Genomic DNA, 21,252 nt, shown 5'->3' with positions numbered 1-21,252 from the left:
CTATCGCGGCCTCTCTTGTTGCGGAGCATAAACTCCAGACGCGCAGGCTCAGTAGTTGTGGTTCACGGGCCTAGTTGCTCCGTGGCATGTGGGATCTTCCCAGACTAGGGCTCGAACCCGTGTCCCCTGCATTGGCAGGCAGATCCTCAACCACTGCGACACCAGGGAAGCCCATAATGCTTTTTTTAAATGTTATTTTTATTTTATATTGGAGTATAGTTGATTTACAATGTTGTGTTAGGTTTAGGTGTATAGCAAAGTGATTCAGTTATACATATACATATACCCATTCTTTTTCAGATTCTTTTCCCATATAGGTTATTACAGAATATTGAGTAGAGTTCCCTATGCTATACAGTAGGTCCTTATTGATTATCTATTTTATATATAGCCCTTTTTTATAAACAGAAAAAGCATAATACAGACAAAATTCATGTAAAACTCCTCTCTCTCTCCTTTCCCTCTCTCCCATGCACTTTCTTTCTTTCATACACAATTACCTGTGAAAAACTACACATTTAGAATATTTTGAAACCTGTTCTTCAATTGGCAGCAGGTACCAATGCAGCCATAATCTCTAGCATAAAGGTTTGCAAACTTTCTCAGTTCATTGTGCCCTTGGTGTAATTTTTTCATGGCAGCAACAAGGCCAAAAGAACTACCTAATAGTTTTTTAAGTAGCTTAGTCCAAACAAATTAGTAAGTATTTTTGTTCCAGCAACTTAATAGTCACTTAAGTACACACACACACACACACACACACACACACACACATAAATACACACAAACATATACACATAAACTGGAAGAAAAACTTTATTTCATCCTTAAATGACTAGAATTATATACTAATGCATTGGATGTATGTGCCTCTTGGGTACTGCACTGCTCCTCAAACCCTGGAATCAGACTGAACACTGCCACTTTTATATCCTCTTTTATATTCATTCCTGCATGCTACTTGCTTTTTATCACAGCAACTTCAGAACACTCAGCTTCTTAGATATGACATCATTAAAAGGAATGCAGTACAATTTAATGTTGAAACTGTGAAAGTCCTTAAGTTAATAATTTGCTTGTGTCTGACAGATAGTAAGCATTGCTGTGTTTTCCTTGAAAATTTAAAATATCCTGCTATGACCCTGTGAGTTCCCTGAGGTGCCCTGGGGCCCTGTAGTAAATAGTGTGGGAAATGTGGCTTTCATGGGTTGCAAGAAATTTTATGTAAACCTTAACCCAGGTTCTCAGATTAGGGCAGGCACTAGCTCGGTCCTGATCTTTCCACAGATTATTGTAAAATAGTCATGTAAATAAATGCATTATTTAATCAGTATTCTCAGAGTTTTATGTAAATGAAGTTTTCTCAAAACTGACTTAAACCCATATGTATGCTGAAACTTAAAAGAAAAAGGAAATCAATCTATTTGGAAGTTTTCTAAAATATTCCTCTGAAGTATTTCTGAAATACTTTCTAAATATTTCTCTAAAATACTCCTCTGCTCTCTTAAAGAGAGGCTACCAAATATAAATTAAACTAGTTTGACTCAATATTACCAATACAGACACCACTCCCCACCTTTGTCTTGTCTGTCATTGTTTCTCCTTGGAACTCTCTCCCCTTAAATCACAGGGAGAAGACCTACAAGCTACCTAGTATATAGCCTCTCCTTTCAATTAAGAGTCTGTTCACCAACACAATATATTATGGCCTGAGAAGGCACATACGTGGGCTTAGTGAAGAGCAAAATAATAAATTAGGACAAATGAGGCCACACACAATGGCTGAAATCATAAAGCACCAGTTATAGGTCAGGGGATTTGCAATAGGTATCTCAAGTTATCAGAGAAAATATTAGCTTTTCTCATACTTTGGAGTGTATTCTGAAGATCTGATATCACCCATATGTGAACTACAGAGAAACAAGCCCTTTCCTTACACTTACAGTAAGATGTAAAATCGGCACAGGTAAGGGCCAGTAGTGAAGAATCCACTTGCACCCACATACTGTTGTTACTCCATTTCATTATTTGTTTATGCTTCCAAATTTCATTTGAAGGAAGGGTTCAAGAAGCTCCCACCTCCAAAATGTGAATCCCTTCCATAAAATGGCATTGGGATAGAATCATACATGGTACATGATGGATTCAAAACACCAAACTAATGGCAAGAGGTCATGTGGTATGGTTCTGTGCCTCCAAGAAGGCAAACTTTCACAGTACATAGCCACTCTCTGGGTGGCCTTCTTGCATGCGTTATATAGCTGGCACATGTGGAAGAGTTCATTATAACACGGACTATTCCCACATTAACATGGCTGTCTGGCAGATCAGCTGACAACACTACCTTCATTGGAGGCCTAAGAGTGGTTAACTTACAGCGAGAACATGAGCCATGCTCTTGGACATAGTGTCACAATGAGTTGTCACCACTGTATTTTAAAATCCACCTGTGATGGTTAATTCTATACGTCAATTTAGTTAGGCTATGGTACATAGTTGTTTGGTCAAACACCAGTTTAGGTGTTGCTGTGAAGGTACTTTTGGATGTGATTAACATTTAAATCAGTAGACTTTGAGTAAAACAGATTACCCTCCATAATGTGGATGGGCCTCATCCAATAGGCTGAAGGCCTTAAGTGCAAAGACTGAGGTCCCTGCAAGAGAAAGTAATTCTGTCTTAGACTGCCTTTGGATGCAATACTGCAACATCAACTCTTCTCTGGGTCACCAGCCAGCCAGGCTGCCATGCAGATTTTGGACCTGCCAGCACCCACAATCACATGAGCCAATTCTTTAAAATAGATAGATGATAGATAGATGGTAGATAGATAGATAGATAGATAGATAGATAGATAGATAGATAGATAGATAGATAGATAGATAGATAGATGATAGATAGATAGATAGATAGATAATAGATAGATATAGAGATAGAGATACATTTCCTCTTGGTTCTGTTTCTCTGGAGGGCCCTGACTACTTCTAATCTAGCTTCTCTCTCTGGTTAAGTGTGGATCTTCCTTTTCAAGTATAGAAGCTAGATGACCACAAGTCTTTAAAACTTGACCTTTAGCAGTCCTACCTCCTGGGTAACTCCATTCCAAAATAGCATAGTATTTATTTAAAGTAAATAAAAAAAAAATCAGAACAGTAACACTGCACCGACAGTGCCCTCTAGGATACATAAATATATTAATCCATCCTAAGACAAAGAAAAAAGCTCTTCCAATTTCCAATAATAATGCTACTCATTACATCTCAGATGTAATGAGAAGGCTAATGGACATTTTCATGTTTATGTGGATAGAAAACCAGATCATGCTAGAAAAGATCTACTGTGGCTACCTGAGGAGGGTTTTACCAAAACACAGGTGTTAGGGGCTGAACCGTGTTCCCCAAAAATTTATATATTGAAGCCATAACCCCCATTATTTCAGAATGTGACTGTATTTGGAGATAGGACCTTTAAAGAGGTGATTAAATTAAAAGGAGACCATTAGAAAGGGCCCTAATCTAATATGACTGATGTCCTTATAAGAAGAGGAAATTTGGACACACAGAGAAACATTAGGGGCGCATGCACCCAGAGGTGAGACCATGCATGAACTCGTGAGAAGGGGGCCGTCTGCAAGTCAAGGAGAGAGGCCTCAGAACAAACCAAACCTGCCAGCACCTTGAGCTCAGACTTCTAGTCTCCAGAACAGTAAGAAAATAAATTTCTGTTGTTTAAGCTACCTGGTCTGTGGTGTTTTTTTATGGCAGCCCAAGCAAACTAATACAATGGAAAATCAAAAGTCCTATTTAAAACTCTCCTTCTATAGAGCAAGAAATACTGCTCTTGCTTTTTTTTCCGCACAAAGACTTACGATGTTTTTTCTGATAGAGTCCTGACAGTCTTTTCAGATGGTAGACTATTGAGTCAGATAAATCTGGTCTTTTCATTCTTTGATTACATTTCTTCAGAATAACGAGGAAGAAGAGGAATGTGGAAAGAAGGGGATAATGCCCAGTTGCAAAAAGTTTTGAAGTCACCCACAGAAATGTAGTACATGACACATAGTAGCAGATTGACCAAAGGGAGATGGGGATTATATGGATGAAGAGGAGGGGTGGAAAGAAAAAGTAAAACTAAGAAATTAAGATAATGGTGGAAAAGGAAAGCAAAAACTCATCACCATTCTAAATCCAGAAGCCTATAAGCATTTGAAAACCTTGAAGTAATTTTGTTTGGTTTTGTGTCAGACCAAGCAGTTGAGGTCATATTTTTTCTTCCCAAAATATAACCATCAGTTTTGTTATGATCTTCAAACCATGCGAGTAAATGGTTGGGTGAAATTCATTTAATCATGTAAGAGTTTATGCTGAAATTTACTTCAGGCAGAAAAGTTAGAAGCACAAGGAATATGTCAAATTCTCCAGTGACTTATGATAAATTCTTAGAGTGTGAAACTACTCCTCTCTGTTGTTTGTAGATAAGGGCTGTTCAAAGTGGTCTGTGCATTTGATAAATAAAGTGAATGGAATACTTCTCTAAGTAGGGCATATTTCTGATGACTAAGATTAGTACATTATGTCTACTCCAAACTAAGTCAATAATGGATTGTTCCCAGATAAGCACACAAAAATGGGTCATATGTAACTTAGAGCTGAAATAGCAGACATAAATTTACTAATTTAGCTCCCTGCAGAACTGGTCCAAAGAAACACAAAAAACTCCCCAAAGACCCCCAAAATAACTGACTAAGATAGCATGACTTTCATCACGTGATCACATTAAGGTCATTTATAATTGCAGGATATGACTAACCCATTCATAACTTTTGTGGAACAGCGAAGAGTATAGTATCAAAATTGCAAAATGCTGTTTAACTTTCAAGTTTTTTTTCATGATCCAAGTGAAAAATTAAGTACTCATCACATGAGAAGAAAATCAAGCTAGAGAATGTCACAAATTTATAGAGAGCTATATTGGAAGATACATCTTGAAAGTGACACAGCTATGACTAATGAGAAAAATCTCTTATGTTTATAACAGTTCTTCATTAAAGATTTTAAACCTTGTGATTTTGTTTTAAACAAAAGTGCTACTGTGTTTTAAAAGGTCTCAGAGAAGTTTGAACAGCAATTTCCAAGTTCCAGAGAAATTGAATTCAAACACTATTTTATCTAGAATTGAAATGAGCATATTTTGCCTCCTTCCTAGGAGAACCTAAGACAGTAGGGCCATGCATTTCATTATGTTTTAAACTATAAACATTTGAAAATGCTAGAGCTTTTCTAAGTATATATAAAACTATAAGATGGAAGTTAAAAAAATCACAACCTCCCTCTCATGAAAATGATAATTATAGGTTACTTGAAACTCTTTCAATTAGAATGTATAAGATGCTTATACAGCAAAAGTTGGGGGTGGGCTAGATTCTTGGAGTGGAAGCTGGGCCAGAGATGAAAACAGAAGTTCTCTCTCCTCCCAAGAGAATTGTTCCTTCAGGAAATATTTTGTGTTGTAAAAACATATTCCTAGGGCACTTACTAGTATTGGTGTAGTCAGTAACAAAGAAGAAATCCATTCTCTGGAATGTAAACCCAAGAATTCAGGTGATGAATCAAAATCCTTGCATTGAAGCTCTGTCTCTTTTATTGTGCTCTTTGTTAGTATTCTCACACAGGTTGTTTCACACATCTATGCTTCAATATTTACATTGGCAAGGTAGAAAGTCTCTTGTCTAAATATTTATTAAGCTGAGAAAAAGAAAACCGGACATATAAGATCGCAAAGTTAAAACATGCTACTTTGTTGCAATATTTTAATGCTTTGATTCACCTATAAAATGTCCTCCACCTTATTTAGACCTTGCAGTTCTTCTTTTTTTTTTTTTTTTTCTTACCTCAATAGCAAGGCAAATGTTCCATAAACTCCGATGGAGTAAAGAAACTTCTCTGTCAGGTTCCTGGATTTTCTACTGAATCATGTTTTATCAGATCAAGGCAAACTTGCTTCTCTGGAGTTAGGGATCCCGTTAAAGAAAGTGTAACCAAGTGTTGGCTGGAGGGTTGTGTTCATATATCAAAGCCACAAGGACCACCCAGAGAACACAGGAAAATTCTCTTCACAACTTCTTCACTTAGGATAGGTGTACAGCTTTCATCTCAGATTCATTTGAGACAACCTCTTCAACTCATAAATTTTAGAACAAAAACCAAAATTATATTGTCTTAGTCGAAGTAGACATATTTTCCTGTCAGGATCCCTTTCTCTTCTGTCAAGTTAGGGCTGGAAAGGCCTTTAAATCATCTAGTCCAGTGGTTTCCAAACTTTTTCATGCAAAAGGGCTCTTTTATCAAATGAAGTCTTATCCCAAACTCTGATCTATAAGATGATCTAGAAGTGGCTCTGTCTTGGTTGAGACAGGGAAGGAGGAAGTCTACGCACCCTGTCTCTCATTCCACCTGGAACCACCGTCACGTCTTCAGAACCATAAAAGTCTGTGGAATGTATTTTGAAAACAACTGATCTCCTCTTTCATTTTCCAGACAAGGAACGTTAATTTGCTCCCATGGTGAGAGGATGAGAGCCCACATCTATTGAACACATCTATTAAACACCTGTGCTCTTTTTATTACACTATCCCTTTTGATTTTTTCCATTGTCCTCTAGTTTCTTATTTCCCACAGCATAATTGAGTTGGTTACCTCTGTGGGTCTGTTCCACACACCTGGGGAACCTGGGCGTAGGGGGAGAGTCACGGTTTGTGGACAAAGTAGAACAGAAAAATGTAAAGTGTAGCTCGTATATAAGAGTTAGCCACCCAAAGGTAAATTATAGAAAGAGGAGACTAAATTAGGGTAGAAGAAACTCAGAACAGCCGTTCTCAAACTTCTGGTTTCACTTCAAGATGTTCAAAGTCATTAAGGACTCCAAAAACTTGTAGTTCATGTAGTTAAACATCTCTTTGATGTTTACTGTTATAATAAGTAAAACTGAGAAGCGATAAATATCATTTCAAGTAAATAAGCAAAAACCAGGCAAAGAGGTAGAACTTACTGCCACCACTCTACTTGCAAAATACAAAAGAAGGTTGTTATTACATGAAAGAAAAACCAGCAGAAAGATTTCATAGCCTTTGCACATCTTAGTTCCCTAGAACAGGCAAAGTTTCTATGATTCCAACATGGAATTGCTGTGAACAAATACAGTATTGTAAGAAATCTATTTTACTTAGAGAGAAACTAAGCTCTTTAAAAGTTCTTGTAATTTGTTACAATCTGTGATTATTTGGGGTTCTAGGTACTTTCACCATAAGCATCTTTGCGGTAGATATCTTTGCTGGGATCATTTTCACTGCATAACTAATTGCCATAAGGCAATTTTACTGTAAAAGATAAAATAACTGTATGACACTTTGGTTTCCTTCCTCCATTGACCCAGTGCTCCCATTTTTGTATTACATAGATCTGGGACCTCATAATGGTCTCTACAGTGATGAGTAAAGATGGTGGTCTTAAAATAGTAGATAACAACCACGTATGTCAACTTGATAGGAAACACGGTGATAAAACTTACTGGAAGTGCGAAATAAGAGGGTAAAGCCAGATTGCATACCTTACAAGAAAATGATAACATACCAGTTCGCAAATCCTTCAGCTGATTTGAAGGTGCAGAGTTGAACCCACATTTCCCATAGGACTTTGGAACATCCATCAACGGACAGGTGACAACATGCCAAGAACAAACAATATGTAGAGGCTCTCACAATGCAACACCTCAGTTACAAATGTGCATCCTGGTGTTTGGAAACTGATACCTCTCTTAACGAAGAACTTTTAACAACAAAGAAAAAGTGTGATGCTGAACAAGGAGATGAATCAACAGCAAAAAAAAAAAAGTAGAAAATACTATAAATGAACAAAAAGACTTGGAAGACAAGTGCTTAGGTTCAACCCACAAAATAAAATCAGTTATTTGCACAGTATTGCCATTAGTCTACACACATTTTAAGTGTATTCAAATATTTTGTATTTTGCAGCAAAGTCTTTTTAACTTTGTTATTCACTTTTCATGTTCCAGTATGTCTTTTTTAATGTCCCTCTTTTATTTTTCGTTATTTTATCTTTTACAGCAAAAAATGTCTACAGCAAAGATGCTATGGCAAAAATAGCAGACCGGATCATTCCTATGTGCTCCATGCCAGGCATGTTAAATTCCATAGTCATCTTTAGAGTGACTTAGGAATCTGCCCACTGTAGTCTCTGAACGTCAAACCTTCTACCATTCTCTTTCCTTTCGAAAATGAGTTGCATGCTGAGCTGATCCACTTGCCACCATTCTCCTAATGTTTCCTTTGTGTGCTCCCCACAGCAAACTCTCAAAGCTGTACAAAGACAGGTGCCCGCAGAACAACCCAGGTCTCTGCAGGGCACAAGGATGAACAACTCAGCCCAGGAATGCTGGACCCATACACACACACACACACACACACACACACACACACACACTCACACACACCAGACTTAGCCTCAGGATGTTTTTGTTTTGTGAAAAGGATGCTTTCCAAAATTTCACTCTGTTCAGGAGAATAGCCGTAATGCAGTTTAAAATCTGAAATGTAGCCATATTTTTTTCTGCACTAATGCCTAAGAAAATGATAAATATAAGGAATGACACTGTATTAGAAATTCAACTCATACAACCCTAGGTAAGAAAAAATCAATCATGTGAAACCATACACATTTTTCAAATTTTCCTTTTCAATGCACTGCAAACAATACATCTTCAGTATATTACAAATAATACCTTGTTAGGGGAAATAAAAAGAAGAGAAGAAAAATAAAAGTAGGAGTAGGAGAAACTGAATACATAAAAACTTTTTAAGAATACAATCATTTCTCTTGCTTCTACCCTCTCTTTGTAAAACCCAATCAGCCAATAAAAAAAAATGATCTTAAAGTTGAAAGAAAGTTATGAGAAGTATCTCTATGATTACTTTTGAAGTTTCCAGCCTCCAGTACTCATTTCTATGATTTGAATGTTACTGTGACAGCTACAACATTAACATTTGCAGAATCTGATAGAGATACCAAGAGTGAAATAACGCAACTGTGCACAAATAGAATGTCCCCACAAGAGGAATGCGTCAGGTGAATAGTGACATATACCAGAATACTGCTGGCATTTCAGGACTCGTGTAATATGGAAAAACTAGTGAGGCATACAGGAAAAAAATAGGTTAGGTGAATGTGTCCTAGAGAAATGCTAGTCTGGAAAATTTACATTCCCCTTTTCATTTTTCTAAACTAACAATACACGGTGTGGTTTGACTGGAAAAAATGTGTGTGCATATTTTTAATAGGAGGCACTGGTCTGCCATGTAAATGGCCCATCAGGGAACACAGGACAAAGGATCAGCTATAGAGTTAAAATGACCTCATGGAGGCTGACACAAGACAGAGGTGAGAATTCGCTGTGTTCTGTTATTGGTGCCCACTGAGTACTAGCTGAACCCTCTCCCCTCCCTGGTTAGTGCCCACAGCAACGGCCCCTGAATGGTCTTTCTGGGGGCTATTTAAGCAACTGAGAAAATGTGAGTATAAATACATTAAACCTGATGGGAGGGCAGGGAGGCAAAGAACTTGTGTGCTAATCTCAAACTGAGTAGTTCTAGCCATGTGGCCTTGGGCAAGTCTATGAACCTCCTTATTTTATCTGTGATAATAATACACCCAGGAGCATCGAGATAAAGCACAGGATGTAAAGTCTTTCTTTCTGAGATGTCAATCTCCTAACGTCCCTTTCTTCTCTAAGGGCTATCTGGTCTTCTCTGGGCATCGATTCAGTGACATGTTTGTTTGCACACCAAGTTTCACAGGTTTTTATAGAATTTTATTAGAATCCTTAACCAAGACTTATAACAAATAAAAGGATCTGCTTCATAAATATAAAGCTAATATAGAGTCCTCATATTTAAGATTCACTCTAGTACATTTTCATGGGCTACTAGAAAAGTCTGAGTGTTTAGCTGTTTTTCAGAGAGAATTGATCAATGTTCTCTCTCCGGAGTCATGGGGACATGACTGGGACCTAAGGACCTAATTTCTCTTGACTTCCCATTCTGTTTTCTTTTTAGATAGTTTTTCCCTCTTCTGGCTCCAGAGGGCTTTCCTCTTCTCTTTGACAAATACTTTTAACAGCACTCAGCTCTTGAGGTGTGTGTGTGTGTGTGTGTGTGTTTGGGCCAGCAACTGTATTCTCTTTTATTTTTTCTGTATAGCTTATGAAGTTTCCATTTTTTATCTTGTAACCATTTATGTGAGTTTCTGTTCTCAGCTTGCAAATAACTCTTGCGCTTGGCTCACCGTTTCTATTGTGAAGCATGAAACTCACTTGCCCTGGAGTTATACACACAGTCATAGATCTGCCTCAATCTGCACCAAAACCTGCCCTCTGGAGAACGGAATGCTTCTGGGGTTTTCTTCCCAAGTAATTCTTGGCAGAGCTGAAGGCTCTAGTTGTCCCTAAAGAAATTCTGTTGTCTAGGCTTCCTGGCAAAGGGCCTCTGTGTAAAGCACACCCTCCAGGAAACAAACCTGCTCTGCTGGAACTTTCTGGTTTCATTGGTTTCAAACATCCCTCTCACAGCTCAGAGACAGAAGCAATAGGGCTACTTTGGGAAGCTGCTCTTTTTATCTCATACTCTCTCCTATCTGGGCATTGTTTATAAAATAACGCTGAAATTTATAAAATGCTGTAATATTTGAGTTATTTTTAATCTACCATTGGTTGTGTAGCAATAAAAATACAGGCAGTGATGAGGCAACATTCAATAAAACAGCATTTTATTGCTATAAAACTAGCCAATGGGAGCCTTCCTCTGAAGTCTGTAATTCTAGGGAACCAACAACAAAGTACACCAAGGAAACTCCGGTTTTTACACAATTCCTCTTCCTTAATTAATTAACATGTGATTTTTAGGCTGTCTGATAAATAGGCAACATTACATAAGACTGAGGGGAAAAAAACACCTGGAAGCTACTACTACCATAATTTGTATTTATTCCCTAATATTGTGAGCATACTATTTCTGGTCTTGCTTTTTTTTCCACTTAATTTACCCCCAAAATATTTTCCACGTTTCTATGAAGTCTTTACAATTGTCATGTTTAATAGTAACACAACTGTTTTTCTCACTTCAGGAATGGGATTCCCCTTTGTGACTCCATTTTTGAGTTACCCTAGTTAATATACAATTGTGAGTTGTCTCTCTGATGTATTAAGCAAAGAAGAATTGTTATTTTATTCAGTCTATGGCTTTGATGAAGACGTAGAAGCACAGACCAAAAAACAAACAAACAACAATGGAGCAATGGCAGAGAGCTCTAAAGGACTGATTTTAGCAGTATGCCCACTACCGCAGAATCCCTTCCTGGTGTTTCAAGACGGCAATACCACACTGACACATTTGTATTCTCGGAGATGATTACAGAGTTCCTGGCCTCCAAAAGAGTAGCAAAAAATGACCTTGGTTCAGCCCTAGAGTGCCTAACAAAGACTAACACTTGTGAGGGAAACTGAAGGAGCCATAGTGCACACTTGTTTGTCTTTCAAAACTTACCTAAATTCGAATCAAGACGCTTGAAGTATTAACTTCATTGATATTTCAGCAGAGCTGATTTCTGTTGCTAAGCTTCCAATGGTATGTTACATGATAGGAGACCTGGTAAGATGGTTCAACCAGTATCCTCTGACAGCCCAGTCGAGGAATCCATCGGTCCGGCTCCCGCGAGACTGAGGGGCGGGGCAGCGCGCATTCGCGCGTGCGTGAGCCGGCGCACGAGAAAGGGCCCGGTCGCGCTGAGGCTCGAGCGGCCGTCGCCATTTTGCAGGGTTCTCTCTGACGCGGGAGCCGCCGCCGCCGCCGCCGCCACCCGGAGGCTCTTGTCAGGATGGTGAAGCTTTTCGTTGGAAACCTGCCCTGGGAGGCCACAGAGCAGGAGATCCGCTCACTCTTCGAGCAGTATGGGAAGGTGCTGGAGTGTGACATCATTAAGAACTACGGCTTTGTGCACATAGAGGACAAGACGGCGGCCGAGGATGCCATACGCAACCTGCACCACTACAAGCTGCACGGGGTGAACATCAACGTGGAAGTCAGCAAGAGTAAGAGCAAAGCTTCAACCAAGTTGCATGTAGGCAACATCAGTCCTACTTGTACCAACCAAGAGCTTCGGGCCAAGTTTGAGGAGTATGGTCCAGTCATCGAATGTGACATCGTGAAAGATTATGCTTTCGTACACATGGAGCGGGCAGAGGACGCAGTGGAGGCCATCAGGGGCCTTGACAACACAGAGTTTCAAGGCAAACGCATGCACATGCAGTTATCCACCAGCCGGCTTCGGACTGCCCCTGAGATGGGAGACCAGAGTGGCTGCTATCGGTGTGGGAAGGAGGGGCACTGGTCCAAAGAGTGTCCGGTAGATCGTACGGCTCGTGTGGCGGACTTGACCGAGCAGTATAACGAACAGTATGGAGCAGTGCACACACCTTACACCATGGGCTACGGGGAATCCGTGTATTACAACGACGCGTATGGAGCGCTCGACTACTATAAGCCTTACCGAGTCCGTTCTTATGAGGCAGTGGCAGCAGCAGCAGCAGCTTCCGCGTACAACTACACAGAGCAGACCGGGTCCCATCTGCCTCAAGTCCAGAGCACAGCTGTGACCAGTCACCTCAACTCCACTTCTGTTGATCCCTACAACAGACACCTGTGGCCCAACTCAGGCGCTGCTGCCGCTGCCACCGCTTCCTCCTATTATGGAAGGGACAGGAGCCCCCTGCGTCGTGCTGCAGCTGTGCTCCCTACAGTTGGAGAGGGCTACGGTTATGGGCCAGAGAGTGAGCCGTCTCAGGCTTCAGCAGCTGCGCGGAACTCTCTGTATGACGTGGCCCGGTATGAGCGGAAGCAGTATGTGCACCGAGCACGGTACTCAGCCTTTTAAAAACTGGAGGTAGGATAACTGCGGACTGAACCCTCGGGCTGCGGTCGTATATGAGAACTTGCTCCGCGCGGTCCCCTTTGCCGGGATGTTTCCATTGCTTCATGTTTCAGTAAACAAAGGAGTTTGTGACCAACTATGTTTTCTTTCTTAGTTCTTCTAAGTTGACTTTTCTTTCCTCCTGATACTAGTCTCTGTAGCCTTTCACTCTATTCCTTATGTTCTCAGCCTCTGAGCAGCCCTAGGTAAGGATTATGCTGGCATCCCCTTTTTCCTGTACAGTGGAATCCCTCTTATCTTGCTGTCCTTAGGAGTTGAACCCTTCTCCCTGTCTACCTGCAACATCTCCTTTCCCTTTAAAATGACCATGTAGTGGCGAGCAGCCTTTTACTCTTCTCTGTTAACTCTGGACTCTAACATTGACGCTACTCTTCTGAAATTGCTAGGACCATTGGGGTTTTGGTGGTTGTTGTTTTGTTTGTTTTGTTTTGTTTTTTTATGTCTGACCTGTGATCATGGTACAGCATTAGCTGAAATTTAGCCTTGTTTTACTCCACTTCTCCCCCTTTTTTTTTTTATTTAATATTTTGACAAATAAACGTTTCTAACACTTAAGTAAAAAAAAAAAAGGAATCCATCATCACCCACATAAGTTTTTCAGCATGGCCATTTTCCTGGGTGTAACAGTGCAGGCAAAGTTCCCTTCCCATCATCCTCAACATGAACTGAGGTGAATGCAGACACATTGTTAGGAAGGCTGGTACTGCTAATCCATGGAGTAAATAAATGATACAGTCTGTCATTTTTGCCGCAAGATTTTGTACTGGCTTAGAGAATATTTGGAAACATTTTCAAGTCTTCAACACAGTCAAGAATTCTTCCCCTAAAAACATAGTTCCAAAAATTTCTCCTCTAAGTCTATAGAAAAACATTAAATCTAAATATTAATATCTAAAATATGACACAAATGAACTTATCTACAAAACAGAAACAGACTCACAGACATAGAGAACAGACGTATGGTTGCCAAGGTGGAGGAGGGGAGGGAGAGGGATGGACTGGGAGTGTGGTGTTAGCTGATGCAAACTAGTATATACAGAATGGATGAACAACAAGGTCCTACTGTGTAGCACAGGGAACAATATTCAATATCCTGTGATAAACCATAATGGAAAAATAATTGAAAAGAATATATGTATATATATAACTGAATCACTTTGCTGTACAGCAAAAATTAACACAACATTGTAAATCAACTATACATCAATAATAAAAGAAAAATATTAATTTGAGGTGGCTAAAAGAGTTAAAAGTAAAATAAAATGATAAAGTCATTTAAAAAATCTAAAAGGAATTATGTACAAATGTTTACCTGATATTTGGATAGAGAAAGACTGTTTATGTTTTACGTAAGGGAAAAAATCATATGGAAAAACTATCAATGGATTTAACTCCATAAATATTAAAACTTTTATATTTCAACCTTGTGGACAAAACTAAAAGTCCATCAAAAAGCTGGTAAGATATTTGCAACCAAATGACATTGTTAATAACCTTAACTATAAATAGGTAATGAAATAAAAATAGCAATGATAATTCAATAATTGAATACATAAAGATAATAAACAGAAAATTTATGAAAGAATAGGACCAAAAATCTCACCAAAAAAATGAGGATCAAATCAACTTCTATTTCCCAGGAGATGGAGTAGATAATATTTTCCCTATTCCTCGACTAAGTACAAATGAAAACACTGAACATTCTATATGAGACAAATATAAGAAGTCTATGGAAGGTGAACAGAAGAAAGACTCACTGGAGACCTGAGGCTCCAGGGGACAAAACAGTGGTGAGTTCTCTGGGGTTTTTTGTCTTTTTCCCTCATATATCACAGAGCTGAAGAAACTAGCAACCCAGAAATGTCAACAGATGCAGACAAATGAAGCCCCAACAAAAGCCCTCTCTCCCTAGCCAAAGGACCAAGAAAGGGGCAGCCTAACAAAAAAGAGAAGTTTTAGATAATAATCGTTCCATCGTAAGCATCACAGAAAACACACACACACACACACACACACACACACATACACACAAACATACAAAACCAAAAAAACAAAACCGTCTGGTTCCACCCTGCCCACACCAGCAAAGGCCTAGTGGAGAGTCTAGACTTCCATTCCCACCTGGCAGTCATGAAGTATCCCTTCCACTCCCCAGGTGGGGTGTTGTCTGAGGATACCCAGTTGTCAGAGCTTTCATCATTGCCCAGGGAGTGTGGACAGCCTCCCTGTGTGGGTTTAGTGGTGGTCTTATAAGGAGCAGTTGCAAGGCACTCCTACATCGGCCAGCCAGGGAGGCATTAGTGGAGGCCCAGTGTGGAGGCAGAACTCCCACTCCATCCAACAGCGAGGAGAAGTCCACTTGCTCAGGTGTCTATGAGGCTGAGTGGGGAACCTGCACTTCCACCCTCACCTGGTAGTAATGAGATGACAGTCCAACATTTTCATCACATTCTCAAGGGCCCCAGGACCCAAAGATGTTTAAACCATAGCAATATCTTCAATGATAAAATCACTCATATTAACCCCTTAAGCTGGCTTAACTTCTTCAAGGAGTTTCTTCTTCTGGTGGATAAACTCGAATAAAGAGGTAATCATTTAAGAAGACGAACATTTTATCATTTAAATTCCTTGTTAAGTATCCTGGTAAGAGAGCTGATATATAGTGGCTGGGTAGCTGGTGAAGAGCCAGTGAGAAAATCCCAATGACAAAGTGGCTGAAAGGATGGAAGAACTTGCTAATGTTGACATGGAAATCATTTGCATTGCAATGCAGCACCTGCCCCAATGCAAGTGTGGAAAATGAGGAAATGACTGAGTTCCATGTCTGAATGTAAGCATGTATGACACAGAAACAGTACATGTCAGGATCTAGGAGGTGAAGGTGACCTGCTCACATGAACAATCCACAGAAATCTTGAGTCAGGCTTTGGATTTCCATAAGGTTTTGACCTAGGCATTTAAGCCAATCATATTTAAAGTTCAAGGAGGGCTTCTCTGGTGGTGCAGTGGTTAAGAATCTGCCTGCCAATGCAGGGGACACGGGTTCGAGCCGTGGTCCGGGAAGATCCCACATGCCGCGGAGCTACTAAGCCTGTGCACCACAACTACTGAGCCTGAGTGCCACAACTACTGAAGCCCTCACTCCTAGAGCGCATGCTCCGCAACAAGAGAAGCCACCATGATGAGAAGCCCGCTCACCACAACGAAGAGTAGGCCCTGCTCGCTGCAACTAGAGAAAGCCCACGCGCAGCAATGAAGACCCAACGCAGCCAAAAAATAAATAAATAAATAAATAAAATTAATTTTAAGAAAAAGTTCAACGAGTATGGAGGAAATAAGATATTTGTAAAAATCCTTTCAAAGTAGGTGGGACCACAGAATCTTTGTGCTTCACAGACCCAAGTCATCATGATTTGCTTTTACTCTTCCAAATGCACAAGTAAAATGGCTCAGATGTTGCTTCCAGCAATTGGGGCTATAAGTATTAGTATTCCTAGCAAAGGTTCCAGATTAACATGGTTGTAAAACCACGGCTTCCTGATACCCTGCAGTTTCTTTTCCAATTTCTACGTGATTCTAGTCTGTACATGACATTTTTTTGTGGAGTTTTAGGCAATTGGCACATTGCGGCCATCTGGCAGGCAGTGGAGAAGCACACTTTTGACATTATAAGATGATGCATCAGTGATTAAAAACAAACCAAAAGGTGGTTGATGTTTATTGTAATGGAGCAGCACAAACCCTGAGGGGATTAACTAATCCGTATTCACAAAGGCACCTTCAGACTGAAGCACCCACTGTTACTGAAAATCATTTTTAACTAGATGAAATATTTCAGCAACAGTTGCTTTTTGAAACAAAAATAACAGACAAACAAAGAAGGTAGAAATTAAGTAATCATAAAATGCTCGCTTTGGTTTTGGAATAGATATATCACGGGTAGCAAATTTGTGTGTGTGTTTATGTAATTTCCTTGCTTGTAATTTTTCAGTAATTCTGCAGGATAAATCCAATTCCTTAGTTTGGCCGTGAGGCCCTTTGTAGTCTAAATCTCACCATCTTTTAATTCAATTTCCACAATTCTCAGGCAGTAATCTTATGTCCAACCCATGAAGAAATACTAAGTAGGTCCCTGTGCACTCATATCTTTCTCTTATCTTCTTGTCTTTACTCACGTGGTTTCTGATTCTTGGAAAGCACATTACCTACTGTTGACCTGAAAATTTCGCCTTCAAAATTCCATTTCCCTAAACTCTCAAATACACCAAGAACTTCTTTGTCTTTTGTATTCCTGTGGTATATATCCATTTTATCACCCCTAATGTATATGTTATAATCATCCATATATTTGTTTGTCTCCCTTTATTAATTTATTTGTTCATTTAACAAATATTGAGCAATAAATATGTGTGAGACTCGTTCTATGCATAGGGAATACACATCTGTAGTCAGGGTCTGGAATAGAAAGCACTTTGAGTATTTACAACAGAGGGGATTCAGTGCAGGATATTGGTTACTCGGGTGATGGAGGAGATTAGAATCCAAGCAGGGCATGAGGAAACGGTCCAGAGGTTAATAATATCAGTTAGCGTGCAGTGCAGGAGCTAGCTGGAGCCACGAAGGAGAAACAACTTCTGCTGGAGAGGCCGCCAGAGGAACAAATGGAGGGAGGAATACCCCACCTTCTCCCTTCTCCTGTTTGCCAATCTCCTGTTCTGCTTCCCACTGTCCAAGTCCACCTGGAAGGCGGCTGACGCGGGAGCATGAGAAACGAAGTAGGCTCAGCTCCCCCTGCAACGCAGGGCAGTGGAAGAGTGCAGAATGGATCTGAAGGCCAAGATGCCCAGGACTGGCACAGAGGTAAACAAATAAAAAGACATTTCCCTGTCCTCATGAACATATGAGCATATCATTGTATTTCACCTCTGTATTCCTAACTCCTCACATAGTAACTGCACATGATAGGTGGCCAATTTACATCTTGAATGCCTTAATTGATGAATGAAAAAATAATTCAGAACAAATCATCTTTATGATCCTATGATTCCCTCCACAACTGACCAACAACTTCATGAGAAAATATTGGGTGGCAGCTTTATCTGTTGATACCAGATTTACTTCCCGCGTGGGTATCTGTGATTCTTATTACAGACTGTATTTTCTGTGGTGTTTTGCTCTGGACCTCATAAATCTGATACCATTCCAAGGCTTTAGAGTCCTGAGGATTATCAAGGTTACTGTATTCCAGGAGATGTGAATTGCTGTGACAATTTTTGGGTTTTGTTCTGTTGTATTTTGCAGGACACAGTCTGTAACAACAGCTTTTCTGGCAGATACTGTACTCAGCATTCTGTGAGCGGAGCAATTAGATTTACCTTCAGCAGCCTGGTCAGGGGATAGGGCATTGGAACTGACCTCAAGCGCTTCTGGAGCAGACATACCCAGGATTCTACTCAACTTGTTGGCAAAACTCTGTAAGTGTTGTGCAAAGCATTTGTATTAGCAGCTGTACTTCTTACTCTATAAAGATCCTCTCAGTGGTGAAGGTCTTTTTCTGGGCCATTATAAATGCCAAAATTAGTTCAAAGGGCATAGATTTCATAAACATTTTGTAGAAAGAGATTTAGTTCAGCAAACACTTTGGCATGTTGAGCCTGTGCTTGGAATTGTGCTGATCAGTGGGTGAGAGAGACAAAATCACAGAGCAGTTAAGCATCTGAGCTCGAGTTGGATGGCCTTGGTTCCACCATTCACTGAAATGTGACCTTGGCCAAATTCCTGTACCTTTCTGCTTCAGTGTTCCAATATGTAAAATGCGGATAATAATGGTATCAACCTCAGAGGTTACTGTGAGTATTAAGTGAAGTGAGAACATTGCCTTGTATGTAGTGTTAGTAAACATCATCATCATCACCACTCTTACTAATAAGCACTCTTATTAATACATTCCTGCAGGACTGAGGCATCTTCCCCTTTGTATCCACCTAGTGCCCAGTGGAGAACCTGCAGCGCAGTAGCTACTTAACTTTTTTAGAGATATTAAAATGCAGTGAAATGCCTCAAGTTGCTTCCTCTATCCTATTAGAAATGCCCTAATTTCAACCCAGATTCATTCAATTGGGGAAAATCTGTACCATATACAGCATCTCAGCCTCTAGGGTGTCTCCTAGCTCTCACTCTCCGTCCACCCTCAGTTTGCATTTCAGGATAACAGGAGCTCAAAAGAAAGAGTGGAGAAGATAAGGGAGAAAACAGAGATAAGAAAGGGAAATTCAAAGTGGATGGAGCATGGCCAAAGCAAGACACAGAGCAAGGCCCCCAAGGGGAATAAAATTAACAGAAAACTATACTCTTCTCCTGCTTGTGCATTGTGCACTCTGTTTCCACTCTCATGGGGCCCTCACGAAGGTCCCCTTGCTTAGTAGAGGGCCTGCCTGCTCCTTCCTCCAGGCACTCAAATCTAACCATCTCTGTTGGTACAAGGATGTGCTCCTCCTGGGGCCCATAGGAAAATTTTCAACACAGAACATAATTCCCTGGGAAGCTTGAGTAGGTATTGCTTAGAGGCCCAAATGTGATCTTGCTGTTTTCACTCATTAATTCATCCCGCACTGGGTAACTTGCTCATTTACGGCATATGGAGCGTCTTACGCTGTAGCAGCCACTGGATTCAGGTGCACAAGACAGATGTATAAGTCTAGGGCTTTAGCGTCAGAAGACACAGAGAGACATCAGTGTAAATGAATAATTATGTTAGTGAGAGAACTTTAAACAAAAGTATATACTGGTGCCTTCCTCACACCCTAACTTTCTCATTCTCTTCTCTTCATGCTCAGTTAACTGGTCAATTCAGTTTGCCTATTCAATAATTTTTTATTGAGTACTTGCTATATGCTGAACGTTTCAGAAATTTGAAGTATAAATAATATTTTCTTTCTCCCTGGGTCTTTACAAAATGTTAGGGAGACAAAAAAACCTTAAGAAGCCCCTCTTAACATACATTGCAGTCTGGAAAGAGTTCATGGAGAAGGTGGAGCTTAGCTTGAGCCTACAGGTAGTGGATTGGAGATTGGTTGGTACCTGGAAGTCAGAAGAAGAGAAACTTCTAAGCAAAGGGAGAAATTTGGGGCCCTCAGGAGAGTGGACAGGCTCACGGTGTGTTGAAGGGACATGGGGAAAAACTAATGGCTGAATTCAGGGTGTTGGGAGGGGGAGGTAGTGGGAGATAAGGTTGGATTGATGGGAGAGGTCAAATTATGCAGGACCTAGAAATCCCAGGAAAAAAAACAGTCTAATTAATTAGGGTATGTAGTACATACTCTGCCCAAGACCCCATTCTCCACTTGGTGGGAAAACAAAGGGCTAATGAATGAATTACAGGTTTTCTTTGGCAAATTGAACACACTAGATAGTTCTGTTGTGAAGAGAAGTTGATATCTTCTAGCCTGGACTTAATATTTAACTTCTAGCCATGGCCATCTTTATCAAATGTCAGTCCCCACTGCTGCCTTTAAACCTGTTCACTTTGATATCTCTGTTGTTGTGAGATCTCTTTGTGGCTGCATAGAACATCGTGGTTACCTGGATTCCTAAATTGTGCTCACGTTGCTGCCTTTTGTCTGCAAGTCCTAAGAGGATGACAGCTCGTCAACAATGTCACAACCCAATATGGGCCAACCTTTCACCTTCTCACCTTCCAGAATGAGGCTTTTGAAAATATGTCAACACATATGCATTGGAGTGTGATTGTGGAGATAGAGTGTGGGTAAAAGTGCAGTTTCAGTCACGCTGAGGAAAATGCTTATTTACGTGGATAAATATGAAAAATAGCAGATGAATAGAAACATACATTTTTTTCACTGGAGTAGCTACACAACCTGAAAGAAATAATAGCAGCAGAGCTACAGAGAAAAACCCAGTGAGTTACTAAGCATTTAAACAAAAGTTGAATTTTGTTTATAAAAAGTAGCATGAGAAATGTGTGGGATAGAGTCAGGATTAATATGATTTCTCTAGCTAGAGGGCTGAGAAACAAATTTCTCTTGGAATTCTTCTTGGTTTCAGAAGGCTCCCACATTATGCCAGAGACCTTCTTGCCTTCCCACTTTCCCTGTCATTTTTCACCTGGGCTCCTTTCCTTTGTTGGCTGCGTAAGGAATGAAAGGCCTCATGCCCACCTCCTCACCCCACATTAATTAA

The 21,252-nt window shown here is 40.1% G+C and overlaps 1 protein-coding gene across 1 annotated transcript; it reads left to right on the top strand.

The window, feature by feature from the left end:
- The first annotated feature begins 11,940 nt into the window (after positions 1-11,940).
- LOC118892938 (RNA-binding protein 4B-like) lies at positions 11,941-13,011 on the top strand. Its single transcript, XM_036848007.1, has one exon. The coding sequence runs from the start codon at positions 11,941-11,943 to the stop codon at positions 12,994-12,996; it is 1,056 nt and encodes a 351-aa protein (XP_036703902.1). The 3' UTR covers positions 12,997-13,011.
- Positions 13,012-21,252: the final 8,241 nt, after the last annotated feature.

Source organism: Balaenoptera musculus, chromosome 3 (assembly GCF_009873245.2).
Source record: "Balaenoptera musculus isolate JJ_BM4_2016_0621 chromosome 3, mBalMus1.pri.v3, whole genome shotgun sequence".
Classification (NCBI taxonomy): domain Eukaryota; kingdom Metazoa; phylum Chordata; class Mammalia; order Artiodactyla; family Balaenopteridae; genus Balaenoptera; species Balaenoptera musculus.
Note: the sequence above shows the minus strand (reverse complement) of the source record. Positions and strands in the feature narration are given on the sequence as shown.

Coding starts and splice junctions, on each gene's coding strand:
- LOC118892938 (XM_036848007.1), top strand. CDS start 11,941: ATGGTGAAGCTTTTCGTTGGAAACCTGCCCTGGGAGGCCACAGAGCAG.